The sequence below is a fragment of the Nerophis ophidion genome, linkage group LG26, assembly GCF_033978795.1.
Source record: "Nerophis ophidion isolate RoL-2023_Sa linkage group LG26, RoL_Noph_v1.0, whole genome shotgun sequence".
Taxonomy (NCBI): domain Eukaryota; kingdom Metazoa; phylum Chordata; class Actinopteri; order Syngnathiformes; family Syngnathidae; genus Nerophis; species Nerophis ophidion.
Window position 1 is genome coordinate 24,350,849 of NC_084636.1, and position 25,763 is coordinate 24,376,611.

The 25,763-nt window shown below is 37.0% G+C and overlaps 2 protein-coding genes across 2 annotated transcripts in view; one reads left to right on the forward strand and one right to left on the reverse strand.

The window, feature by feature from the left end:
- The window catches only part of LOC133543903 (protein unc-13 homolog A-like), a 197,799-nt gene extending 188,154 nt beyond the window's left edge, over window positions 1-9,645 (forward strand). Inside the window, exon 42 of the mRNA XM_061888799.1 lies at window positions 1,617-9,645. Within this exon, the coding sequence (XP_061744783.1) occupies window positions 1,617-1,905 (289 nt within the window). The 3' untranslated portion in view covers window positions 1,906-9,645. The remainder of the gene's footprint in view (window positions 1-1,616) is intronic.
- LOC133543300 (unconventional myosin-Vb-like) overlaps window positions 9,442-25,763 on the reverse strand; it is a 54,609-nt gene continuing 38,287 nt past the window's right edge. Inside the window, exons 31-33 of the mRNA XM_061887785.1 lie at window positions 11,952-12,126; window positions 11,805-11,885; window positions 9,442-11,729 (exon numbers count right to left, since the gene is read on the reverse strand). Of these exons, the coding sequence (XP_061743769.1) occupies window positions 11,568-11,729; window positions 11,805-11,885; window positions 11,952-12,126 (418 nt within the window). The 3' untranslated portion in view covers window positions 9,442-11,567. The remainder of the gene's footprint in view (window positions 11,730-11,804; window positions 11,886-11,951; window positions 12,127-25,763) is intronic.

The following is a 25,763-nucleotide window of genomic DNA, read 5'->3' on the forward strand; positions in this document are numbered from 1 at the left end:
ATAAATATATTTTTCATGTCATGTTTTAAATAGGTTAAAATCCAATCTGCAATTTTCTAGCTGTAAATATACTCCTCCCCTCTTAACCACGCCCCCCGACCACGCCCCCACCTCCTGAAATCGGAGGTCTCAAGGTTGGCAAGTATGGAATTTGGGGTTAAATCACCAAAAATGATTCCCGGGTGCGGCAACTGCGGCTGCTCACTCCTCCCCTCACCTACCAGGGGGTGATCAAGGGTGATGGGTCAAATGCCAGAGAATCATTTCGCGACCATCATTGGTACTTTGACTTTAACTTGAACAATATAAACGGTGGCAGAGGCGTTAGTGCGTCTGGCTCACAATAAGAAGTTCCTGCAGTCCTGGGTTGAAATCCAGGCTGGGGATCTTTCTGTGTGGAGTTTGCATGTTCTCCCCGTGAATGCGTGGGTTCCCTTCGGGTACTCCGGCTTCCTCCCACTTCCAAAGACATGCACCTGGGGATAGGTTGATTGTCAACACTAAATTGGCCCTAGTGTGTGAATGTTGTCTGTCTATCTGTGATGGCCCTGAGATGAGGTGGCGACTTGTCCAGGGTGTACCCCGCCTTCCGCCCGATTGTAGCTGAGATAGGCGCCAGCGCCCCCCGCCACCCCAAAAGGGAATAAGCGGTAGAAAATGGATGGATGGAATATAAATGAAACCACTTAAGTTTATCCATTTGAGAACCACTAGAGGGAGCCACTGTTTGAGAACCAAGAGTTTGCAGTAAATAAATAAATGGGTTGTACTTGTATAGCGCTTTTCTACCTTCAAGGTACTCAAAGCGCTTTGACACTACTTCCACATTTACACATTCACACACACTGATGGAGGGAGCTGCCATGCAAGGCGCTAACCAGCACCCATCAGGAGCAAGGGTGAAGTGTTTTGCTCAGGACACAACGGACGTGACGAGGTTGGTACTAGGTGGGATTTGAACCAGGGACCCTCGGGTTGCACACGGCCACTCTCCCACTGCGCCACGCCGTCCCTAACTATCTATCTATTAGTCAACGATTAGTCAACTAATTGGATAATAAAGCATACACATATTTAATGGCTATAATTTTCCATAGATTTCTAAATGCAGGGTATACCCTAACTTGCCAAAATACCTGTGGTGGTGTGGCGTGGTCAATATGACGTCATCAGGTGATTTGCTGTGATGCACATATTCTTTAAAAAAGGTAAAACAATGTGAATATATATTTAAAACAAATCTGTTATTATTAAGCATAGTATTAGCATACATTTTTTGTTACATATCATTTTGTTCTATTTTTAAATTGTTGCTGCATGTTGTACAATTTAGTTTGACATTTTTTTTATTTTTTATAGTTTTTTTTAAGAGATTTGTCGCTCTTACTTTAATAACGACTGGCAATAAATGTAGCACTTATTTTTGGTTTGATTGGAGACTGTATTCTTGTTTAGAGACGCTTTACGTCCGTCTCTCCATGTCCACGACGAAAAGTGACTTGAGCTGCAGAAAGCTTGACGTCTTTACGCTGCCTTTCTCTCATTAAAAACCACCAGTGTCCTCTAAATTTGTAGGGAAATATATTAGCTTGACTCTTCCCGTCCTCTGCCGTCAGCACGCTGAGCAGCGAGGTGGGCCCCGAGTGCTACGAGCTGCAGGTGTGCGTCAAGGACTACTGCTTCGCCCGCGAGGACCGCACGGTGGGCATGGCGGTGCTGCAGCTGAAGGACGTGGCGTCCAAGGGCAGCGTGGCCTGCTGGCTGCCGCTGGGCAAGCGCATCCACATGGACGAGACGGGCCTGACCGTGCTGCGCATCCTGTCGCAGCGCAACAACGACGACGTGGCCAAGGAGTTTGTCAAGCTCAAGTCGGACCAGCGCTCCGCCGAGGAGGGTCGCAGCTAAGCGGCTTTCTGATGGGACCGCGACCACCTGGCATTCCAGTGCTGTAAATACATTCATTCCAGGAGGAGCACGTGAGTTCATCACCACGGAATAACAACGTTGGGTCGTCGTCACTCGTGCCGTTACACGCGTCCTATTCGGCTGCACAGGGTGTCCAATACTGAAACTTGTAGCCATTTTCTCTCCCCTTCCCTTCTTTCTGAGGAAGCGCCTTCAGGTAGTGGAACAGAGCACACTGCCTGACACCCACATTGCCTTCTGTCTCCTTCACCCTCGTCGTTGTGATGACAAACAGACTGTGTGTGTGCGTGTGTGTGTGTGTTTTCTTCTTCATGACAAAGTATTACGGCCCTACTGAGAAGAACAACTAGTACAATTGTGAACCAAGAATAAAGTAATGTTACGTGAGGTCTTAATGTTGCACAAAAAAAAATAGTCCTCTTTCAAGAAGAAAGTCTAAGTCTCATTAGAATAAAGTTGTAACATGATGCAACGTTAAAATGCTACGCAAAAGATTTGGACCTGGAAAAAAGTTTCTCATAAGGAAAATTACAGGGGGAAAAAAGGAATTGAACATAAATTTTCTGAAACTCTCGTGGAAAAGAATCTTAATGTTTAAAGGCCTACTGAAATGAGATTTTGTTATTTAAACGAGGATATTAGGTCCATTTTATGTGTCATACTTGATCATTTCGCGATATTGCCATATTTTTGCTGAAAGGATTTAGTAGAGAACATCGACGTATAAGTTTGCAACTTTTGGCCGCTAATAGAAAAGCCCTGCCTTTACCGGAAGTAGCAGACGATGTGCGCGTGACGTCACGGATTGGAGGGCTCCTCACATCCTCACATTGTTTATAATGGGAGCCACCAGCAGTAAGAGCTATTCGGACCGAGAAAGCGATAATTTCCCCATTAATTTGAGCGAGGATGAAAGATTTATGAATTACGATATTGATAGTGAAGGACTAGGAAGAAGAAGAAAAAAAGCGACGGCTCCGGGCGGCGGCAGTGTGAGCATTTCAGATGTAATTAGACACATTTACTAGGATAATTCTGGAAGATCCCCTATCTGATTATTGTTTTAATAGTATTTTAGTGAGATTCTAAAGACATACCTCGAGGTCGGATGGCTGCGGTGAACACCAGTGTCTCAGAGAGAAGCCGAGGAGCCAAGCTCACAGCTGCCTTTTTTGACAGCTACAGGAGGAAGTCCCATAATCCACTGATTTCTCCGGTAAGACTTAATATCACAATTTCCCCATCCAAAAACATGCTGGTTGACGCAGAGAAAAGATGTTCGCTTGACCGCTCTGCTTCACAACAAACAAAGAAACACCGGCTGTGTCTCGGTGCTAAAGACAGCTGCAATCCACCGCTTTCCGCCAACAGCATTGTTCTTTATTAGTCTCCATTATTAAATGAACAAATTGCAAAAGATTCAGCAACATAGATGTCCAAATTAATGTGTAATTACGCCTTGAACAGAGACGACTTTTAGCCGTGTTTGGTGCAGCGCTAATATGTCCCCTCCAACACGTGACGTCACGCGTACGCGTCGACATTCCGCGATGTTTTCAACAAGAAACTCGCGGGAAATTTAAAATTGCAATTTAGTAAACTAAAAAGGCCGTATTGGCATGTGTTGCAATGTTAATATTTCATCATTGATATATAAACTATCAGACTGAGTGGTCGGTAGTAGTGGGTTTCAGTAGGCCTTTAATGAAACGTAACTGTCGTAAAGTTATGAGAATAAATTATATAATTATTTTTTAGAATACATTTGTAATGTTACGCAAAAAAAGTTGTAACTTGTTGAGAATAAAGTCGTATTGTTGTGCGAACAACGTAACGTTATAAGAATAAACTCAGTCCCACACAAAAAAGTTGTAATTTGTTAAGAATAATGTTAAGCAAAAAAAGTAACCTTTTGAGAATAAAGTTGCAATGTTATGCGAAAAAGGTTGTAACTTTTGGCAATAAAGTCGTAACATTATCCAGAAAAAAAAGTTGTGACTTGTTGAGAAAAAAGTCGTAACTTTATGAGAAGAAAGTTCTAACTTTTTGAGAATAATCACAATGTTAAGCAAAAAATGTAACTTGTTGAGAATAAAGTTGTAACATTATGCTAAAAAGTTGCAACTTTTTGAGATTAAAGTCGTAGCGATATGCAAACAAAGTTGTAACTTATTAAGAATAAAGTAGTACTGTTAAGCGAAAAAGGTTGTAACATGCAAAAAAAAAGTTGTAACTTTTTGAAGATGAAGTTGTATTGTTATGCGAAAAAAGTTGTAACTTTTGGGAATAAAGTTGTAACATTATACAGAAAAAAAAAGTTGTAACTAAGCGAAGAAAGTTGTAACTTTTTGAGAATAAAGTCACAATGTTAAGCGAAAAACGTAAGTTGTTGAGGATAAAGTTGTAACATGCAAAGAAAGTTGTTACTTGCTAGGCATAAAGTTGTTACATTGTGCTAAAAAGTTGCAACTTTTTGAGATTAAAGTCGTAGCGATATGCAAACAAAGTTGTAACTTATTAAGAATAAAGTCGTACTGTTTAGCGAAAAAAGGTTGTACATTTTGAGAATAAAGTTGTAACATCCTAAAAAAGTTGTAACTTTTTGAGAATAAAGTCGTAACGTTATGGGAACAAAGTTGTAACTTTTTGACAAAGTCGTAACGTTATGTGAAAAAGTTGTAACTTTTGAGAATAAAGTCATAACATTATGCAAAAAAAGTTGTAACTTTTTGAGATTAAAATCGTAATGTTATGCAAAGAAAGTTGTAACTTTTTTTTAAATAAAGTCGGAATGTTAAGCGAAATAGGTAACTTTGGAAATAAAGTCGTATCATAATGGAAAAAAGTTCTAACTTGTTCAGAATTAAAGTTGTGATGTTATGCAGAGATAGTTGTAACTGAGAATGAAGTCATAGCGTTACAAAAAAAAGTTTTAACTTGTTGAGAATAAAATCCAAACGTTATGCGAACAAAGTTGTAACTTTTTTTAGATAAAGTCGTAATGTTAAGCGAGAAAGGTTGTAACTTGTTGAGAATAAAGTAGTAATTAAAAGAACATTTTTTTTTAACTTTTTGAGAACAAATTGTAACATAAGGCAAAAAAGTAACATTTAATTGTGCTGTCAAACAATTTTCAAAATAGGATCAGTCACACTTTACAATTTGATTAATCAAGAATAAATGCAGTATTTTACTCTACTGTAAAACATCAAATTACATTTCGAAAAGTCCTAACATTACACGACACTAAGCCACAACTTTTGTTATTTTCTTTAAATAACATCGTAACACAAAAGGCCTAATAAAATATAATGAAGGGAAATGTCATGGAAGTAAACATTTCAATGATATGACTTTAATCTTTTGAGATACTTTTCTTCTTTCTTATCTTTCTGAGGGACTCCCCTTCAACGGTGGTTCACATGCACGACAAGGTCAAAGGTCCCAGACATTCCACATGTAAGAGCGGCCAATAAAAGCACTCTGCAGTTAGGACATGTGCACAAGTTTATATGATTCATATTTCATACTTTTTTCCAGATTCTATTTGTAGATTTTGGCGACGTTATCATTCAGGAGTGTTACTTGATTCCGGAAACGGCGCACACTGCCTCACACCCTCAATGCCTTTTGTGTCCGTCACCCTCGTCTTTGTGATGATAAACAAACACCGAGTGTGTGCGTGCGTCTGTATGAGTGTGTGTGTAGTCATACAATTTTGTGTCATATTTAGGCTAAGTTGCATCTGACTTTGTTACTGTAAACATTCCAGATTGAGGAAAACAGGAATTCCCTGACACGCTAACACGTCGCCGTGGTTACGCCACCAAAGCACAAATGGCAGGAAACCAGAAAGTAAAGTGTGACCTCTGCTAAAAGGGCTGGTGACATTTTGCAAACGTGCGACTCTGCTCGAGTCAAAGAGTGCAGAACATGTCGGGTCTTCATTCTCGCTGACGACAGTGAAAAATTGTCTTTTTTTTTTTTTTTTTAAATGCAGTACACGGTGGAGCCTCCAAAGTACAATTGCCATAGGAATCAGACCGTTACCGCATCAAACTTCCCCATTTATGTGCAAGTACAAGTGTAAGAATACTTGTAAAAAGACGTTAAAAACAACAAATGGTGCGTGTGCCGGGGAGGTGAGTTTCTTCACTGTCACCACCTTAGCATGAATTGATTAACGTGGACCCCGACTTAAACAAGTTAAACTTATTCGGGTGTTACCGTTTAGTGGTCAATTGTACGGAATATGTACTGTACTGTGCAAATCAATCAATCAATCAATACACAGACTACTCTATTTTCCGGACTATAAATCGCTCCGTTTTTCCCTACGCGTTAAACTCTGCGGCTTATGAAACGATGTTGCTAATTTATAGATTTTCCTGGCTAATGGCCGTAATGTTTTGTTGTCAACAAATAGTTTTTATATTACAATGACAGAGACATTGAATATGTGTGTTATTGTTTGTGCTATGGTGCCATCTTTTGGATGAGTTTGCTCACTGCAGGTGCTGCGAGTGACAACGTACTTCCTGTTTCATCCCTTCCATAGCGTTTCTACGTGAAAAGTTTCTTCATTCATCACTCCATTGTAAGTTTTACAATATAACAAAAACAATTCTTACTTACTAAACCGTCCCATGTGTGATTCTGTAAGTGTTTTTATGCATATTTCTACGTGTTTGTTAGCATTAGTGAGTATGCTAACATGTTTACAAGTGTGCGTGTGTGTTAGTAAAAAAGTTGTAACTTGTTGAGAAAAATGTCGTAACTTTACGCAAAGAAAGTTGTAACTTTTTGAGAATAGTCACAATGTAAGCGAAAAATGTAACTTGTTGAGAAGGAAGTTGTAACATGCTAAAAAGTTGCAACTTTTTGAGATTCAAGTTGTAGGGATATGTAAACAAAGTTGTAACTTATTAAGAATAAAGTTGTTCTGTTAAGCGAAAAAGGTTGTAACATGCTAAAAATGTTGTAACTTTGTGATAAAGTCGTAATGTTATGCGAAAAAAATTGCAACTTTTGGGAATAAAGTTGTAACGTTATACAGAAAAAAAAAAGTTGTAACGTTAAGCGAAGAAAGTTGTAACTTTTTGAGAATAAAGTCACAATGTTAAGCGAAAAACGTAAGTTGTTGAGAATAAAGTTGTAACATGCAAAGAAAGTTGTAACTTGCTGAGAATAAAGTTGTTACATTATGCTAAAAAGTTGCAACTTTTTAGGACTAAAGCTTTAGCGATATGCAAAAAAAGTTGTAATTTATTAAGAACAAAGTCATACTGTTAAGCGAAAAATGGTTGTAACTTTTGAGGATAAAGTTTTAACATCCTAAAACAGTTGTAACTTTTTGAGAATAAAGTCGTAACGTTATGCAAACAAAGTTGTAACTTTTTGACAAAGCCGTAACTTTTGAGAAGAAATTCGTAATGTTATGTGAAGAAAGTTGTATTTTTTTAAGAATAAAGTCATAACGTTATGCGAAAAAAGTTGTAACTTTTTGTAACTATTGTTTTTTCCTCGTAAATTCACCAAAATGAGGATGATCGGAGAGCTGGCTTCCACAGCGAGTGGGTCCACTTCTGTTATGTTTTGAGCTGTTTTACTGCCGTGTGACAGGCCCCGATTGAATAAACATTTACAAAATAGTTTGTACCAGTATATATTTGCAGGCTAATATATGTGAAATATTTTTTATTCTAAAATTTGGTGGGTGCAACGCGAATAGCAGTGTGCTCTATAGCCCGGAAAATACGGTAGTTCAGTTCATCTTAATAATAATGTAAAATGCGTCGTGTTTTACTGAGCAGTCAGTACAAGACATTTTGCCTTTCTCTTGTCCAAATTGTTTGACTTTGGGGGTTCCACTGCTGTAGAATCCGAGAGAAATGTACTAACTCCAATTCCATGTGCAACGAAACATGAATTGAAATAATGATGAATATCATTTGTGTCAAAGGTCACAGGGTATTTTTTTTTCTCCTATTCTGGCCTCTCATGAGCGCTTCCCCTCTCTGCTGAAGATCCTCTCTTTTTAACCTTGTGTCAGATTGGAGCTCTATGCATCTAATCCAAACAATCTGACTCGTCGTCTCTCTTTGAATGTTTACATTCTTCTTATAGCAGCACAAGTGGTGGTGGACGTTTTGTTTGTTTAGAATTGAAAAATCTAGCTTTTTTAAGAATGTTTAGTATTTGGGCCACACTGATGAATTAAAAAAATACAATAAGTAAAATTATGAATATTTATGTAGTTATATTTTGAGAACAAAGTTATAAAGTTGTACGTCAAGAACATAAATTATGAATACATTTGTAAGGCTGTAAGTAAAAACAGACTCAACTTGTAAAATGTAGGGGGAAAATGCAAAATATTGAACATTTTGTCCATGTCAAGGAAAACTCACGTTATAAGATTAACAATGTAAAACCTGAATAACTAATTTTTTGGGGAGAAAGTCGTGTTTCAAGAAATAATTGTAAAAGTACAATGAATCAAATTGGAAGATGCGAGTTCGATCAATGTGTGAAACGTTGTTTTGTCTTCTAAAATAATTGTACCAGGACGTTACGAGAATTTCTGTGTAACCAGAAAAAAGTCGGAATTTTTTGGAGGAAGTCTTATTTCAAGAAAAAACAAATTGTAAGGTTACAAGCAAAAATATGTTTGTCTTTTAAATGGAAAATAATACTATGACAGGAAAAACTCACATTAAGAGAATTGTGAGTCAGTAAAAGTCAGTAATATATTTTCTTTTTTGGAGAAAACGCAAAAACTTTTAACTTTTACAAAAAAAAAACATTGACTGTCATGAGTAACATTTTTCACAAAAATAAGTATTTTTGAGAAGTTGAACTTGAATTAAGTCGTCATTTTACAAAATAATACAGCAAGAAAATAGTTACTAAAAAAACAACTAAACTTTTTAATAAAGAGGTTGTAAACAATCTCAGGGGAATAATGTCAAATTACATATTAGAATAAAAGTTCTTTCTTAATACAATCTAATTTGCCATCTTACACATGGAATTAATATTTTTCCTTTATCATTTGACTTCACTCTTGTCTCGATATACTTTCTTTTCAGTGTGGCCCTCATACTGCTTTGTAATTCAAAAGCTGGTAACACACAGGTTGACACAAGTGATTGTGTGTGAGTGCTTGACCACATGGTGTCCACACAAAGTGCGGCAATGAGTCCAATCAGCTTGAATGACTGAGAACGGAGAACATGTGGAACATGTCACATAGCTGCTGATGCCACGAAATCTATTTACAGCTCTTGACGATGAAGCCGCCATGTTTCAGGGTTTTTTTGGGGGGGCATGCAGACATTTGTGGGACGGAAGCACAAAGAAAAAGCACACAACTAAGAGGACAGACGTGCATGTTCTGCTCTGTAGCTCACGTGCACGGTCCTGTACTTCCACAAGTGGTGCATGAAGGGATGTAAGAAAAGAAGCATTGTGCCAGCACGTGCATATAATATATATTTATTATTTGATGTTGTCCTTTATTTTGATATTCAAATGTTTGAGAATATATAAATATATATTACTGATGATGTGTAGTGGTACAAAGTAGTCGCATGGGACTTTTTTTATACATGAGATGTTTCTAATGTTTTTTTTTTAAAATATTATGGTTCTTGATGAAATGTTGAGGTTTACTGGGACTACAGTTGTGTTTTTGCTTCAAATAAAAATTGGACAATATTGTTTGGACTTCATTTGTTAGTTTACACCAGGGGTCCCCACACTAAATCCGGCCCGCAGGAAGTACCAAGTTTAAAAAAAAAAGTATTGTCTTTTCAAATCTTTCCGTTCTAATACATTTTCTACAGCTAGTTACGCTCGGTGTTTCCAAGCCGCTCAAGCAAATCATATTGTTAAAAGTGATTTTTTTCCCCGGCCTAATTGCTTTAACCCAGGGGTCTGCAACCAGCCGTGGCTCCCTTTGGCTTTGAAACAAAATTTCAACAAATAATGGTTACTTAATTTATTACATTTATTTAATTATTTTTCATCTAACAGTTGTTGTTTTGGTGTGTTCTGGTATCTTATCATATAATAAAACATTTTAATATATTGTAGATCAAAAGTAGGTAGGTAGGTCTTTATTGATATTGCATAAGTACAATGAAACTTTGTTTTCAGCACAAACCTGTTCAAGATTAGACAAACAGTGAACAGGGTGACAGAACAGAAACGCTGATGGGTCGCCGCAAGGCGCCCCAAAAAAGATGGAACAAATGTAAACGCTGGGGGAGGATAAGTAAAAAAGTACACTCTAGACTGGGCTCCTAAGAGGGCCCAGTCTGGAGTGGGAAAAAACCCCCATAGCAAAGCACATATATATATATTACAACAGTGGTTCTCAAATGGGGGTACGCGTACCCCTGGGGGTACTTGAAGGTATGCCAAGGAGTATGTGAGATTTTAAAAAAATATTCTAAAAATAGCAATAATTCAAAAATCCTTTTATAAATATATTTATTGAATAATACTTCAACAAAATATGAATCTAAGTTCATAAGCTGTGAAAAGAAATGCAACAATGCAATATTCAGTGTAGACAGCTATATTTTTTGTGGACATATTCCATAAATATTGATGTTAAAGATTTCTTTTTTTTGTGAAGGAATCCAGATGGATCTCTATTACAATCCCCAAAGAGGACACTTTAAGTTGATGATTACTTCTATGTGTAGAAATCTTTATTCATAATCGAATCACTTGTTTATTTTCCAACAAGTTTTTAGTTATTTTTATATCTTTTTTTCCAAATAGTTCAAGAAAGACCACTACAAATGAGCAATATTTTGCACTGTTATACAATTTAATCAGAAACTGATGACGTAGTGCTGTATTTTACTTCTTTATCTCTCTTTTTCACCAAAAATGCTTTCCTCTGATTAGGGGGTACTTGAATTAAAAATTTGTTCACAGGGGGTACATCACTGATAAAAGGTTGAGAACCACTGTATTACAACATCTCGAGACTTTCAACACAGAGGAGGGAGTGGGGGGCTATGGTGGCAGGCTGCAGCCCAGTTGTCCATCACCCCTAAAGGACTCGCGTATGTCACAGCCTCTGTGCGTCATCTCTTGCTGCCAAGCAATTGTATTGTTTTTAGCGGTCAACCCCCGGCAAGCTAGCAATGGACGGCTCAAAAAAGAGAAACATTTCTGATGAAAATAGATCGTTTAACGCTTCATGGACCGATTAATTTGCTTTCATTGATGACCATGTTGTTCTTTTCCCTTTTTAAGTCAAATGAAATATGCCGCAGTTGTATGCCTTCAGAATATTGGCGTGACTTGATTTTTTTCAAATTCATTAAGGGAAGGACCAGTGTATTTTTTTTTTTCGAATGTTCAAAATAATTTGGTGATTTGCTTATACCCAAAAATAAAATGTGAATCAAGTGTTTGATTTCATAAATTCTATAGCATAAGTGTAACGAAACTAAAAGTGGTGTTTCCGTAATTTTAGGAATCCAACAGAGTTTTGCGGATCTTGTTGGGTTTTATTTGGGAGGAAATGGGATCTAATGGCTCTTTGTATGCTGAAGGTTGCCGACCCCTGCTTTAACCCAATGCGGCCCCCCGAGTCAAAAAGTTTGGGAACCCCTGGTTTATACTCTGCGTAAAAAAGAGAGCTTAAGGGAATCCGGGATAACCAACTTGTCAGCGCGTATGGCAGGAGGCGTGGCGTCGGGGAAGGTGACAGGAAACACCCGCTTCACGTCTAGGAGGTGCTGCCGGGGTTGAGCGTCTGCACGGTCTTTGAAGAGTCCCTAATGGAGCCAAGACGGCGGACACCTGAGACACATATTCCACGGTATGTGAACATCGTGAGTTACAATCGTCACCTGCACCAGGCGGATGAAATTGAGCGAGACTCTTTCGTCGAGGTCACCGTGAGGTGAGTAGTTGCTGAGGATCTTCACAATCTGTCAGACACAAAGAAGCAAGTCATGAGTACTTAACGGAAACGTGGATGGGGTGAAGGGAGCCACCTGCTGGCTGCTGAGGGCGGTGCAGGTCTGCACAAGGGTCTGTGCATCCTTTTCACTCTTCTTTCCAACCTGCAGCAGCTGAACAGCCTGAATGAGAGGCTCCATCGCGGCCACAGCGCCCTCTGTCAGCAAACCTCTGCTACGCAGCCACTCCTCCAGCTGACTCACATTCAGCCTGTCATGAAGGAAACAACTCGGTGAGTACTACATTTCTATCATTCATATATAAAGTTGTCCCCTGGTTTATTGAGCATATTTTACCATGTTGTAGGACTAAATTAAGCATTTTTAAGCATAAACATGGCTAAATAAACTACATATATATACACACATACAGTGGGGTAAAAAAGTATTTAGTCAGCCACCGATTGTGCAAGTTCTCCCACTTAAAATGATGACATAGGTCTGTAATTTTCATCATAGGTACACTTCAACTGTGAGGCAAAATGTGAAAGAAAAATCCAGGAATTCACATTGTAGGAATTTTAAAGAATTTATTTGTAAATTATGGTGGAAAATAAGTATTTGGTCAACCATTCAAAGCACTCACTGGTGGAAGGATGTTTTGGCTCAAAATCTCACGACACATGGCCCCATTCATTCTTTCCTTAACACGGATCGATCGTCCTGTCCCCTTAGCAGAAAAACAGCCCCAAAGCATGATGTTTCCACCCCCATGCCTCACAGTAGGTGTGGTGTTCTTGGGATGCAACTCAGTCTTCTTCTTCCTCCAAAAATGCATATTTTTGTAAAACATTTTTTGAGAAAATGTGGTAAGGGGGGACCCTTATGCGAAAATGCAAAAAACGGATTTGCTTCAGCAAAACAATACTGGTTCTGTAGTTGTAGGAGATGTCTCAAAACGTCAATAGGAGTCCAGAAAAAACCCGAAAATAGCAGAAAATGCATATTTTGGGAAAACCTTTTTTCGCTAAAAAATTTCCGAAAATTTTAAAAAGCGGTTTTGCTTCAGCAGCACAATACTGGTGTTATAGTTGTAGGAGATGTCTCAAAACGTAATCAGGAGTCCCGACAAAACCCGAAATTGGCGGGAAATGCATATTTTTGAAAAACATTTTTTTGCGTAAATGTGGTAAGAGGGGACCCTTATGCAAAAATGCAAAAAACGGATTTGCTTCAGCAGCACAATACTGGTTCTGTAGCTGTAGGGGGATGTCTCAAAACGTCAATAGGAGTCCAGAGAAAACCCAAAAATAGCAGAAAATGCATTTTGGGAAAACCTTTTTTCGCTAAAATATTTCCCAAAAATTTAAAAAACAGATTTGCTTCAGCAGCACAATACTGGTGTTATAGTTGTAGGAGATGTCTCAAAACGTAATCAGCAGTCCCGACAAAACCCGAAAATGGCAGAAAATGCATATTTTTGGAAAACTTTTTTTCGCAAAAAAATTTCAAAAAAATGACAATAACTGATTTGCTTCAGCAGCACAATACTGGTTCTGTAATTGTAGGAGATGTCTCAAAACGTCAATAGGAGTCCAGAGAAAACCAGAAAATGGCAGAAAATGCATATTTTTGAAAAACATTTTTTTCACTAAAAAAAGTTTAAAAACATTTGGAAAAACTAATTTGCTTCAGCAGCACAATACTGGAGCTGTAGTTGTAGGAGATGCCTCAAAACGTAATCAGGAGTCCCGACAAAACCCAAAAGTGGTAGAAAATGCCTATTTTTTGGAAAACTTTTTTTCTTGAAAATGTGGTAAGGGGGGACCCTTATGCAAAAATAAAAAAAAACGGAGTTGCTTCAGCAGCACAATACTAGTTCTGTAGTTGTAGGAGATGTCTCAAAACGTCAATAGGAGTCCAGAAAAAACCCGAAAATAGCAGAAAATGTATATTTTTGGAAAACCTATTTTCGATAAAAAAAAAGTTCAAAAAAATTTGAAAAAACAGATTTTCTTCAGCAGCCTAATTTTGGAGCTGTAGTTGAAGGAGATGTCTCAAAACGTAATCAGGAGTCCCGACAAAACCCGAAAATGGCGGAAAATGCATATTTTTGAAAAACTTTTTTTCACGAAAATGTGGTATGCAAAAATAAAAAAAAATGGATTTGCTTCAGCAGCATAATACTGGTTCTGTAGTTGTAGGGGATGTATCAAAACGTCAATAGGAGTTCAGAGAAAACCCGAAACGAGCAGAGAATGCATATTTTTGGAAAACTTTTTTTCGATAAAAAATTTCAAAATAATTTAAAAAACGGATTTGCTTCAGCAGCGCAATACTGGTGTTATAGTTGTAGGAGATGTCTCAAAACGTAATCAGGAGTCCCGACAAAACCCGAAAATGGCGGAAAATGCATATTTTTGAAAAACTTTTTTTCACGAAAATGTGGTATGCAAAAATAAAAAAAAATGGATTTGCTTCAGCAGCATAATACTGGTTCTGTAGTTGTAGGGGATGTCTCAAAACGTCAATAGGAGTTCAGAGAAAACCCGAAACGAGCAGAGAATGCATATTTTTGGAAAACTTTTTTTCGATAAAAAATTTCAAAATAATTTAAAAAACGGATTTGCTTCAGCAGCGCAATACTGGTGTTATAGTTGTAGGAGATGTCTCAAAACGTAATCAGGACTCCCGACGAAACCCGAGAATGAAGGAAAATGCATATTTTTGAAAAAAAATTTTGGGCGAAAATTTGGTAAGGGGGGGGCCCTTATGCAAAAATAAAAAAAAACGGATTTGCTTCAGCAGCACAATACTGGTTCTGTAATTGTAGGGGATGTCTCAAAACGTCAATAGGAGTCCAGAGAAAACCCGAAAATAGCAGAAAATGCAAATTTTTGGAAAACCTTTTTCCGATAAAAAATTTCAAAAAAATTTAAAAAACGGATTTGCTTCAGCAGCATAATACTGGTGTTATAGTTGTAGGAGATGTTTCAAAACGTAATCAGGAGTCCCGACAGAACCCAAAAATCACAGGACATGCATATTTTTGGAAAAAAAAAAAATTCAAAAAAAGGGGAAAGGGGGGACCCTTATGCAAAGATTAAAAGAAAACGGATTTGCTTCAGCAGCACAATACTGGTTCTGTAGTTGTAGGAGATGTCTCAAAACGTCAATAGGAGTCCAGAGAAAACCCGAAAATAACAGAAAATGTATATTTTTGGAAAACCTATTTTCGATAAAAAAAGTTCAAAAAAATTTGAAAAAAATGATTTTCTTCAGCAGCCTAATTTTGGAGCAGTAGTTGAAGGAGATGTCTCAAAACGTAATCAGGAGTCCCGACAAAACCCGAAAATGGCGGAAAATGCATATCTTTGAAAAACTTTTTTTCACGAAAATGTGGTAAGGGGGGACCCTTATACAAAAATGCAAAAAACGGATTTGCTTCAGCAACACAATACTGGTTCTGTAGTTGTAGGAGATGTCTCAAAACGTAATCAGGAGTCCCGACAAAACCCAAAAATGGCAGAAATTGCATATTTTTTGGAAAACTTTTTTTCGTGAAAATGTAGTAAGGGGGGACCCTTATGCAAAAATTCAAAAAAACGGATTTGCTTCAGCAGCACAATTTTGGTTCTATAGTTGTAGGAGATGTCTCAAAACGTCAATAGGAGTCCAGAAAAACCCCGAAAATAACAGAAAATGTATATTTTGGGAAACCTATTTTCGAAAAAAAAATTCAAAAAAATGGATTTGCTTTAGCAGCCTAATTTTCGAGCTGTAGTTGAAGGAGATGTCTCAAAACGTAATCAGGAGTCCCGACAAAACCCGAAAATGGCGGAAAATGCATATCTTTGAAAAACTTTTTTTCACGAAATTGTGGTAAGGGGGGACCCTTATGCAAAAATAAAAAAAAAACTGATTTGCTTCAGCAACACAATACTGGTTCTGTAGTTGTAAGGGATGTCTCGAAACGTCAATAGTAGTCCAGAGAAAACCCAAACTACTAGAAAATGCATATTTTTGGAAAACCTTTTTTCGATAGAAAATTTCCCCAAAAAATTCAAAAACGGATTTGCTTCAGCAGCACAATACTGGTGTTATAGTTGTAGGAGATGTCTCAAAACGTAATCAATAGTCCCGACAAAACCCAAAAATAGCAGAAAATGCATATTTTTGGAAAACCTATTTTCGATAAAAAAAGTTCAAAAAAATTTGAAAAAATGGATTTCCTTTAGCAGCACAATACTGGAGCTGTACTTGTAGGAGATGTCTCAAATTGTAATCAGGAGTCCCGACAAAACCCGAAAATGGCGGGAAATGCATATTTTCGTAAAACATTTTTTTGAGAAAATGTGGTAAGGGGGAACCCTTATGCAAAAATGCAAAAAACGGATTTAATTCAGCAACACAATACTGGTTCTGTAGTTGTAGGAGATGTCTCAAAACGTAATCAGGAGTCCCGACAAAACCCAAAAATGGCAGAAATTGCATATTTTTTGGAAAACTTTTTTTCGTGAAAATGTAGCAAAAATTCAAAAAAACGGATTTGCTTCAGCAGCACAATTTTGGTTCTATAGTTGTAGGAGATGTCTCAAAACGTCAATAGGAGTCCAGAAAAAACCCGAAAATAACAGAAAATGCATATTTTGGGAAACCTATTTTCGAAAAAAAAATTCAAAAAATTTTAAAAAATGGATTTGCTTTAGCAGCCTAATTTTGGAGCTGTAGTTGAAGGAGATGTCTCAAAGCGTAATCAGGAGTCCCGACAAAACCCGAAAATGGCGGAAAATGCATATCTTTGAAAAACTTTTTTTCACGAAAATGTGGTAAGGGGGGACCCTTATGCAAAAATTCAAAAAAACGGATTTGCCTCAGCAGCATAATACTGGTTCTGTAGTTGTAGGGGATGTCTCAAAACGTCAATTGGAGTTCAGAGAAAACCCGAAACGAGCAGAAAATGCATATTTTTGGAAAACTTTTTTTCGATAAAAAATTTCAAAATAATTTAAAAAACGGATTTGCTTCAGCAGCGCAATACTGGTGTTATAGTTGTAGGAGATGTCTCAAAACGTAATCAGGACTCCCGACAAAACCCGAGAATGGCGGAAAATGCATATTTTTGAAAACCAAATTTTCGCGAAAAATTAAAAAACGGATTTGCTTCAGCAACACAATACTGGTTCTGTAGTTGTAAGGGATGTCTCGAAACGTCAATAGTAGTCCAGAGAAAACCCAAACTACTAGAAAATGCATATTTTTGGAAAACCTTTTTTCGATAGAAAATTTCCCCAAAAAATTCAAAAACGGATTTGCTTCAGCAGCACAATACTGGTGTTATACTTGTAGGAGATGTCTCAAAACGTAATCAATAGTCCCGACAAAACCCAAAAATAGCAGAAAATGCATATTTTTGGAAAACCTTTGTTCGATGAAAAATTTCAAAAACGGATTTGCTTCAGCAGCACAATTTTGGTTCTGTAGTTGTAGGAGATGTCTCAAAACGTCAATAGGAGTCCAGAAAAAAACCGAAAATAGCAGAAAATGCATATTTTGGGAAAACCTATTTTCGAAAAAAAAATTCAAAAAAATTTGAAAAAATGGATTTGCTTTAGCAGCACAATACTGGAGCTGTAGTTGTAGGAGATGTCTCTAATGGTAATCAGGAGTCCGGAAAAAACCCGAAAATGGCGGAAAATGCATATTTTTGAAAAACTTTTTTTTGAGAAAATGTGGTAAGGGGGGACCCTTATGCAAAAATGCAAAAAACGGATTTGCTTTAGCAGCACAATACTGGAGCTGTAGTTGTAGGAGATGTCTCTAATGGTAATCAGGAGTCCGGAAAAAACCCGAAAATGGCGGAAAATGCATATTTTTGAAAAACCTTTTTTTGAGAAAATGTGGTAAGGGGGGACCCTTATGCAAAATCGCACAAAAAAGGATTTTCTTCAGCGTCACAATACTGGTTCTGTAGTTGTAGGGGATGTCTCAAAACGTCAATAGGAGTCCCGACAAAACCCGAAAATGGCGGGAAATGCATATTTTCGTAAAACATTTTTTTGAGAAAATGTGGTAAGGGGGGACCCTTATGCAAAAAAACAAAAAAACCGTTTTGCTTCAGCAGCACAATTTTGGTTCTATAGTTGTAGGAGATGTCTCAAAACGTCAATAGGAGTCCAGAAAAAACCCGAAAATAACAGTAAATGCATATTTTGGGAAACCTATTTTCGAAAAAAAAATTCAAAAAATTTTCAAAAATGGATTTGCTTTAGCAGCCTAATTTTGGAGCTTTAGTTGAAGGAGATGTCTCAAAACGTAATCAGGAGTCCCGACAAAACCGAAAATGGCGGAAAATGCATATCTTTGAAAAACTTTTTTTCACGAAAATGTGGTAAGGGGGGACCCTTATGCAAAAATTCAAAAAAACGGATTTGCCTCAGCAGCATAATACTGGTTCTGTAGTTGTAGGGGATGTCTCAAAACGTCAATAGGAGTTCAGAGAAAACCCGAAACGAGCAGAAAATGCATATTTTTGGAAAACTTTTTTTCGATAAAAAATTTCAAAATAATTTAAAAAACGGATTTGCTTCAGCAGCGCAATACTGGTGTTATAGTTGTAGGAGATGTCTCAAAACGTAATCAGGACTCCCGACAAAACCCGAGAATGGCGGAAAATGCATATTTTTGAAAAACATTTTTTTGCGAAAATTTGGTAAGCGGGGACCCTTATGCAAAAATTTTAAAAAACGGATTTGCTTCAGCAACACAATACTGGTTCTGTAGTTGTAAGGGATGTCTCGAAACGTCAATAGTAGTCCAGAGAAAACCCAAACTACTAGAAAATGCATATTTTTGGAAAACCTTTTTTCGATAGAAAATTTCCCAAAAAAATTCAAAAACGGATTTGCTTCAGCAGCACAATACTGGTGTTATAGTTGTAGGAGATGTCTCAAAACGTAATCAATAGTCCCGACAAAACCCAAAAATAGCAGAAAATGCATATTTTTGGAAAACCTTTGTTCGATGAAAAATTTCCAAAAAATTTCAAAAACGGATTTGCTTCAGCAGCACAATTTTGGTTCTGTAGTTGTAGGAGATGTCTCAAAACGTCAATAGGAGTGCAGAAAAAAAAAAAAAAATAGCAGAAAATGCATATTTTGGGAAACCCTATTTTCGAAAAAAAAAATCAAAAAAACTCAAAAAAAATGATTTGCTTTAGCAGCACAATACTGGAGCTGTAGTTGTAGGAGATGTCTCTAATGGTAATCAGGAGTCCGGAAAAAACCCGAAAATGGCGGAAAATGCATATTTTTGAAAAACTTTTTTTTGAGAAAATGTGGTAAGGGGGGACCCTTATGCAAAAAACGGATTTGCTTTAGCAGCACAATACTGGAGCTGTAGTTGTAGGAGATGTCTCTAATGGTAATTAGGAGTCCGGAAAAAAACAGAAAATGGCGGAAAATGCATGTTTTTGAAAAACTTTTTTTTGAGAAAATGTGGTAAGGGGGGACCCTTATGCAAAATCGCACAAAAAAGGATTTTCTTCAGCGTCACAATACTGGTTCTGTAGTTGTAGGGGATGTCTCAAAACGTCAATAGGAGTCCAGAGAAAACCCGAAAATAGAAGAAAATGCATATTTTGGGAAAACCTTTTTTTGCAAAAAAAATTTCCAAAAAATTAAAAAAACGGATTTGCTTCAGCAGCGCAATACTGGTGTTATAGTTGTAGGAGATGTCTCAAAACGTAATCAGGAGTCCCGACAAAACGCGAAAATGGCGGAGAATGCATATTTTTGAAAAACATTTTTTTGCGAAAATGTGGTAAGGGGGGACCCTTATGCAAAAATTCAAAAAAACGGATTTGCTTTAGCAACACAATACTGGAGCTGTAGTTGTAGGAGATGTCTCAAAATGTAATCAGGAGTCCCGACAAAACCCGAAAATGGCGGAAATGCATATTTTTGAAAAACATTTTTTTGCGAAAATGTAGTAAGAGGGGAGACCCTTATGCAAAAATTCAAAAAAACGGATTTGCTTCAGCAACACAATACTGGTTCTGTAGTTGTAAGGGATGTCTCAAAACGTCAATAGGAGTCCAGAAAAAACCTGAAAATAGCCGAAAATGCATATTTTGGAAAAAACTTTTTTCGCTAAAAAATTTCCCAAAAAATTAAAAAGCGGATTTGCTTCAGCAGCGCAATACTGGTGTTATAGTTGTAGGAGATGTCTCAAAACGTAATCAGGACTCCCGACAAAACCCGAGAATGGCGGAAAATGCATATTCTTGAAAAACATTTTATTGCGAAAATGTGGTAAGGGGGGACCCTTATGCAAAAATTCAAAAAAACGGATTTGCTTCAGCAACACAATACTGGTTCTGTAGTTGTAGGGGATGTCTCGAAACGTCAATAGTAGTCCAGAGAAAACCCAAAATACTAGAAAATGCATATTTTTGGAAAACCTTTTTTCAATAAAAGATTTCAAAAAAATTCCAAAAAACGGATTTGCTCCAGCAGCACAATACTGGTTCTGTAGTTGTAGGGGATGTCTCAAAACGTCAATAGGAGTCCAGAAGAAACTCGAAAATAGCAGAAAATGCATATTTTGGGAAAACCTGTTTTCGCTAAAAAATTTCCGAAAAATTTAAAAAGCGGTTTTGCTTCAGCAGCACAATACTGGTGTTATAGTTGTAGGAGATGTCTCAAAACGTCAATAGGAGTCCAGAGAAAACCCGAAAATAGCAGAAAATGCATATTTTGGAAAAAAACTTTTTTCGATAAAAAATTTCCCAAAAATTTCAAAAACGGATTTGCTTCAGCAGCACAACACTGGAGCTGTAGTTGTAGGGGATGTCTCAAAACGTCAATAGGAGTCCCGACAAAACCCGAGAATGGCGGAAAATGCATATTTGTGGAAAACCTATTTTCGAAATTTGAAAAAATGGATTTGCTTCAGCAGCACAATACTGGAGCTGTAGTTGTAGGGGATGTCTCAAAACGTCAATAAGAGTCCAGAGAAAACCCGAAAATAGCAGAAAATGCATTTTGGGAAAACCTTTTTTCGCTAAAAAATGTCCAAAAAATAAAAAAAACGGATTTGCTTCAGCAGCACAATACTGGTGTTATAGTTGTAGGAGACGTCTCAAAACGTAATCAGGAGTCCCGACAAAACACAAAAATGGCAGAAAATGCATATTTTTTGGAAAACTTTTTTTCGCGAAAATGTGGTAAGGGGGGACCATTATGCAAAAATTCAAAAAAACGGATTTGCTTCAGCAGCACAATACTGGTTCTGTAGTTGTAGGGGATGTCTCAAAACGTCAATAGGAGTCCAGAGAAAACCCGAAAAACGCAGAAAATGCATATTTTTGGAAAACCTATTTTCGATAAAAAAAAGTTCAAAAATATTCAAAAAAACGGACGTGCTTTAGCAGCACAATACTGGAAATGTAGTTGTAGGAGATGTCTCAAAACGTAATCAGCAGTCCCGACAAAACCTGAAAATGGCTGAAAATGCATATTTTTGAAAAACATTTTTTTGCAAAAATGTGGTAAGGGGGGACCCTTATGCAAAAATTCAAAAAAACGGATTTGCTTCAGCAGCACAATACTGGTTCTGTGGTTGTAGGGGATGTCTCAAAATGTCAAAAGGAGTCCAGATAAAACCAGAAAATAGCAGAAAATGCATTTTGGGAAAACTTATTTTCGCTTAAAAATTTCAAAAAAAATTTAAAAACGGATTTGCTTCAGCAGTAAAATACTGGAGCTGTAGTTGTAGGAGATGTCTCCAAAACGTAATCAGGAATCCCGCCAAAACCCGAAAATGGCGGAAAATGAATATATTTGAAAAACATTTTTTTGAGAAAATGTGGTAAGGGGGGACCTTTATGCAAAAATTCAAAAAAACAGATTTGCTTCAGCAACAAAATGCTAGTTCTGTAGTTGTAGGGGATGTCTCAAAATGTCAAAAGGAGTCCAGAGAAAACTAGAAAATAGCAGAAAATGCAAATTTTTTAAAACCTATTTTCAATGAAAAAAGTTTAAAAATTTGAAAAAACGGATTTGCTTTAGCAGCACAACACTGGAGCTGTAGTTGTAGGAGATGTCTCAAAACGTAATCAGGAGTTCCGACAAAATTCGAAAATGACGGAAAATGCATATATTTCAAAAACCATTTTTTTGAGAAAACGTGGTAAGGGGGGACCTTTATGCAAAAATTCAAAAAAACAGATTTGCTTCAGCAACAAAATACTAGTTCTGTAGTTGTAGGGGATGTCTCAAAATGTCAAAAGGAGTCCCGAGAAAACTAGAAAGTAGCAGAAAATACATTTTGGAAGACTTCTTTTCGCTTAAAAATTTCAAAAAAAATTTAAAAACGGATTTGCTTCAGCAGCACAATACTGGAGCTGTAGTTGTAGGAGATGTCTCAAAACGTAATCAGAAATCCCGCCAAAACCCGAGAATGGCGGAAAATGCATATTTTTGAAAAAAAATGTTTGAGAAAATGTGGTATGGGGGGACCCTTTTGCGAAAATGCAAAAAAACGGATTTGCTTCAGCAGCACAATACTGGTTCTGTAATTGTCGGGGATGTCTCAAAACGTCAATAAGACTCCAGAGAAAACCCGAAAATAGCAGAAAATGCATATTTTGGGAAAACCTTTTTTCGCAAAATTTTTTCCGAAAAATTTAAAAAAACGGATTAGCTTCAGCACCACAATACTGGTTCTGTAATTGTAGGGGATGTCTCAAAACGTCAAGAGTCCAGAGAAAACCCGAAAAGAGCTGAAAATCTATATTTTGGGAAAACCTTTTTTCGCAAAATTTTTTCCCAAAAAAAAAAAAAACGGATTAGCTTCAGCACCACAATACTGGTTCTGTAGATGTAGGGGGTGTCTCAAAACGTCAATAAGAGTCCAGAGAAAACCCGAAAATAGCAGAAAATGCATTTTGGGAAAACCTTTTTTCGCTAAAAAATGTCCAAAAAATAAAAAAAACGGATTTGCTTCAGCAGCACAATACTGGTGTTATAGTTGTAGGAGATGTCTCAAAACGTAATCAGGAGTCCCGACAACACACAAAAATGGCAAAAAATGCATATTTTTTGGAAAACTTTTTTTCGCGAAAATGTGGTAAGAGGGGACCCTTATGCAAAAATTCAAAAAAACGGATTTGCTTCAGCAGCACAATACTGGTTCTGTAGTTGTAGGGGATGTCTCAAAACATCAATAGGAGTCCAGAGAAAACCCGAAAAACGCAGAAAATGCATATTTTTGGAAAACCTATTTTCGATAAAAAAAAGTTCAAAAATATTCAAAAAAACGGACGTGCTTTAGCAGCACAATACTGGAAATGTAGTTGTAGGAGATGTCTCAAAACGTAATCAGCAGTCCCGACAAAACCTGAAAATGGCTGAAAATGCATATTTTTGAAAAACATTTTTTTGCAAAAATGTGGTAAGGGGAGACCCTTATGCAAAAATTCAAAAAAACGGATTTGCTTCAGCAGCACAATACTGGTTCTGTAGTTGTAGGGGATGTCTCAAAATGTCAAAAGGAGTCCAGATAAAACCAGAAAATAGCAGAAAATGCATTTTGGGAAAACTTATTTTCGCTTAAAAATTTCAAAAAAAAATTAAAAACGGATTTGCTTCAGCAGCACAATACTGGTTCTGTAGTTGTAGGGGATGTCTCAAAACGTCAATAGGAGTCCAGAGAAAACCAGAAAATAGCAGAAAATGCAAATTTTTTAAAACCTATTTTCAATTAAAAAAGTTTAAAATTTTGAAAAAACGGATTTGCTTTAGCAGCACAACACTGGAGCTGTAGTTGTAGGAGATGTCTCAAAACGTAATCAGGAGTTCCAACAAAATTCGAAAATGACGGAAAATGCATATATTTGAAAAACATTTTTTTGAGAAAACGTGGTTAGGGGGGACCTTTATGCAAAAATTCCAAAAAACTGATTTGCTTCAGCAACAAAATACTAGTTCTGTAGTTGTAGGGGATGTCTCAAAATGTCAAAAGGAGTCCCGAGAAAACTAGAGAGTAGCAGAAAATACATTTTGGAAAACTTATTTTCGCTTAAAAATGTCAAAAAAATTTTTAAAACGGATTTGCTTCAGCAGCACAATACTGGAGCTGTAGTTGTAGGAGATGTCTCAAAACTTAATCAGGAATCCCGCCAAAACCCGAAAATGGCAGAAAATGCATATTTTTGAAAAACGTTTTTTCGCGAAAATGTGGTAAGGGGGGACCCTTAATGCAAAAATTTAAAAAAAACGATTTGCTTCAGCAGCACAATACTGGTTCTGTAGTTGTAGGGGATGTCTCAAAACGTCAATAGGAGTTCAGAAAACCCCAAAAATAGCAGAAAATGCATATTTTTGGAAAACCTTTTTTCGGTAAAAAAATGTCAAAATAATTTAAAAAAACGGATTTGCTTCAGCAGCACAATACTGGTTCTGTAGTTGTAGGGGATGTCTCAAAATGTCAAAAGGAGTCCCGAGAAAACTAGAAAGTAGCAGAAAATACATTTTGGAAAACTTCTTTTCACTTAAAAATTTTAAAAAAATTTCAAAACGGATTTGCTTCAGCAACACAATGCTGGAGCTGTAGTTGTAGGAGATGTCCCAAAACGTAATCAGGAATCCCGCCAAAACCCGAAAATGGCAGAAAATGCATATTTTTGAAAAACGTTTTTTTGCGAAAATGTGGTAAGGCAATGCAAAAATAAAAAAAAACGGATTTGCTTCAGCAGCACAATACTGGTTCTGTAGTTGTAGGGGATGTCTCAAAACGTCAATAGGAGTTCAGAAAACCCCCCAAAATAGCAGAAAATGCATATTTTTGGAAAACCTTTTTTCGGTAAAAAAAATGTCAAAATAATTTAAAAAAACGGATTTGCTTCAGCAGCACAATACTGGAGTTATAGTTGTAGGAGATGTCTCAAAACTTAATCAGGAGTCCCGACAAAACCCGACAAAATGTCAAAAGGAGTCCAGAGAAAACCAGAAAATAGCAGAAAATGCCTATTTTTGGAAAACTTTTTTTCGATTAAATATTTCAAAAAATTCAAAAAACGGATTTGCTTCAGCAGCAAGATACTGGTGTTATAGTTGTAGGAGATGTCTCAAAACGTAATCAGGAATCCCGCCAAAACCCGAAAATGGCAGAAAATGCATATTTTTGAAAAACGTTTTTTTGCGAAAATGTGGTAAGGGGGGACCCTTAATGCAAAAATAAAAAAAAACGGATTTGCTTCAGCAGCACAATACTGGTTCTGTAGTTATAGGGGATGTCTCAAAACGTCAATAAGAGTCCAGAGAAAACCCGAAAATAGCAGAAAATGCGTTTTGGGAAAACCTTTTTTCGCTAAAAAATGTCCAAAAAAAAAAAAACCGGATTTGCTTCAGCAGCACAATACTGGTGTTATAGTTGTAGGAGATGTCTCAAAACGTAATCAGGAGTCCCGACAAAACACAAAAATGGCAGAAAATGCATATTTTTTGGAAAACTTTTTCGCGAAAATGTGGTAAGGGGGGGCCCTCATGCAAAGATTAAAAAAAACGGATTTGCTTCGGCAGCACAATACTGGTTCTGTAGTTGTAGGAGATGTCTCAAAACGTCAATAGGAGTCCCAAGAAAACCCGGAAATAGCAGGAAATGCATATTTTTGGAAAACCTATTTTCGATTAAAAAAAAGTTCAAAAAATTTGAAAAAACGGATTTGCTTTAGCAGCACAATACTGGTGTTATAGTTGTAGGAGATGTCTCAAAACATAATCAGGAGTCCCGACAAAACCAGAGAGTGGCGGAAAATGCATATTTTTGAAAAACATTTTTTTGCGAAAATGTGGTAAGGGGGGACCCTTATGCAAAGATGCAAAAATTGGATTTGCTTCAGCAGCA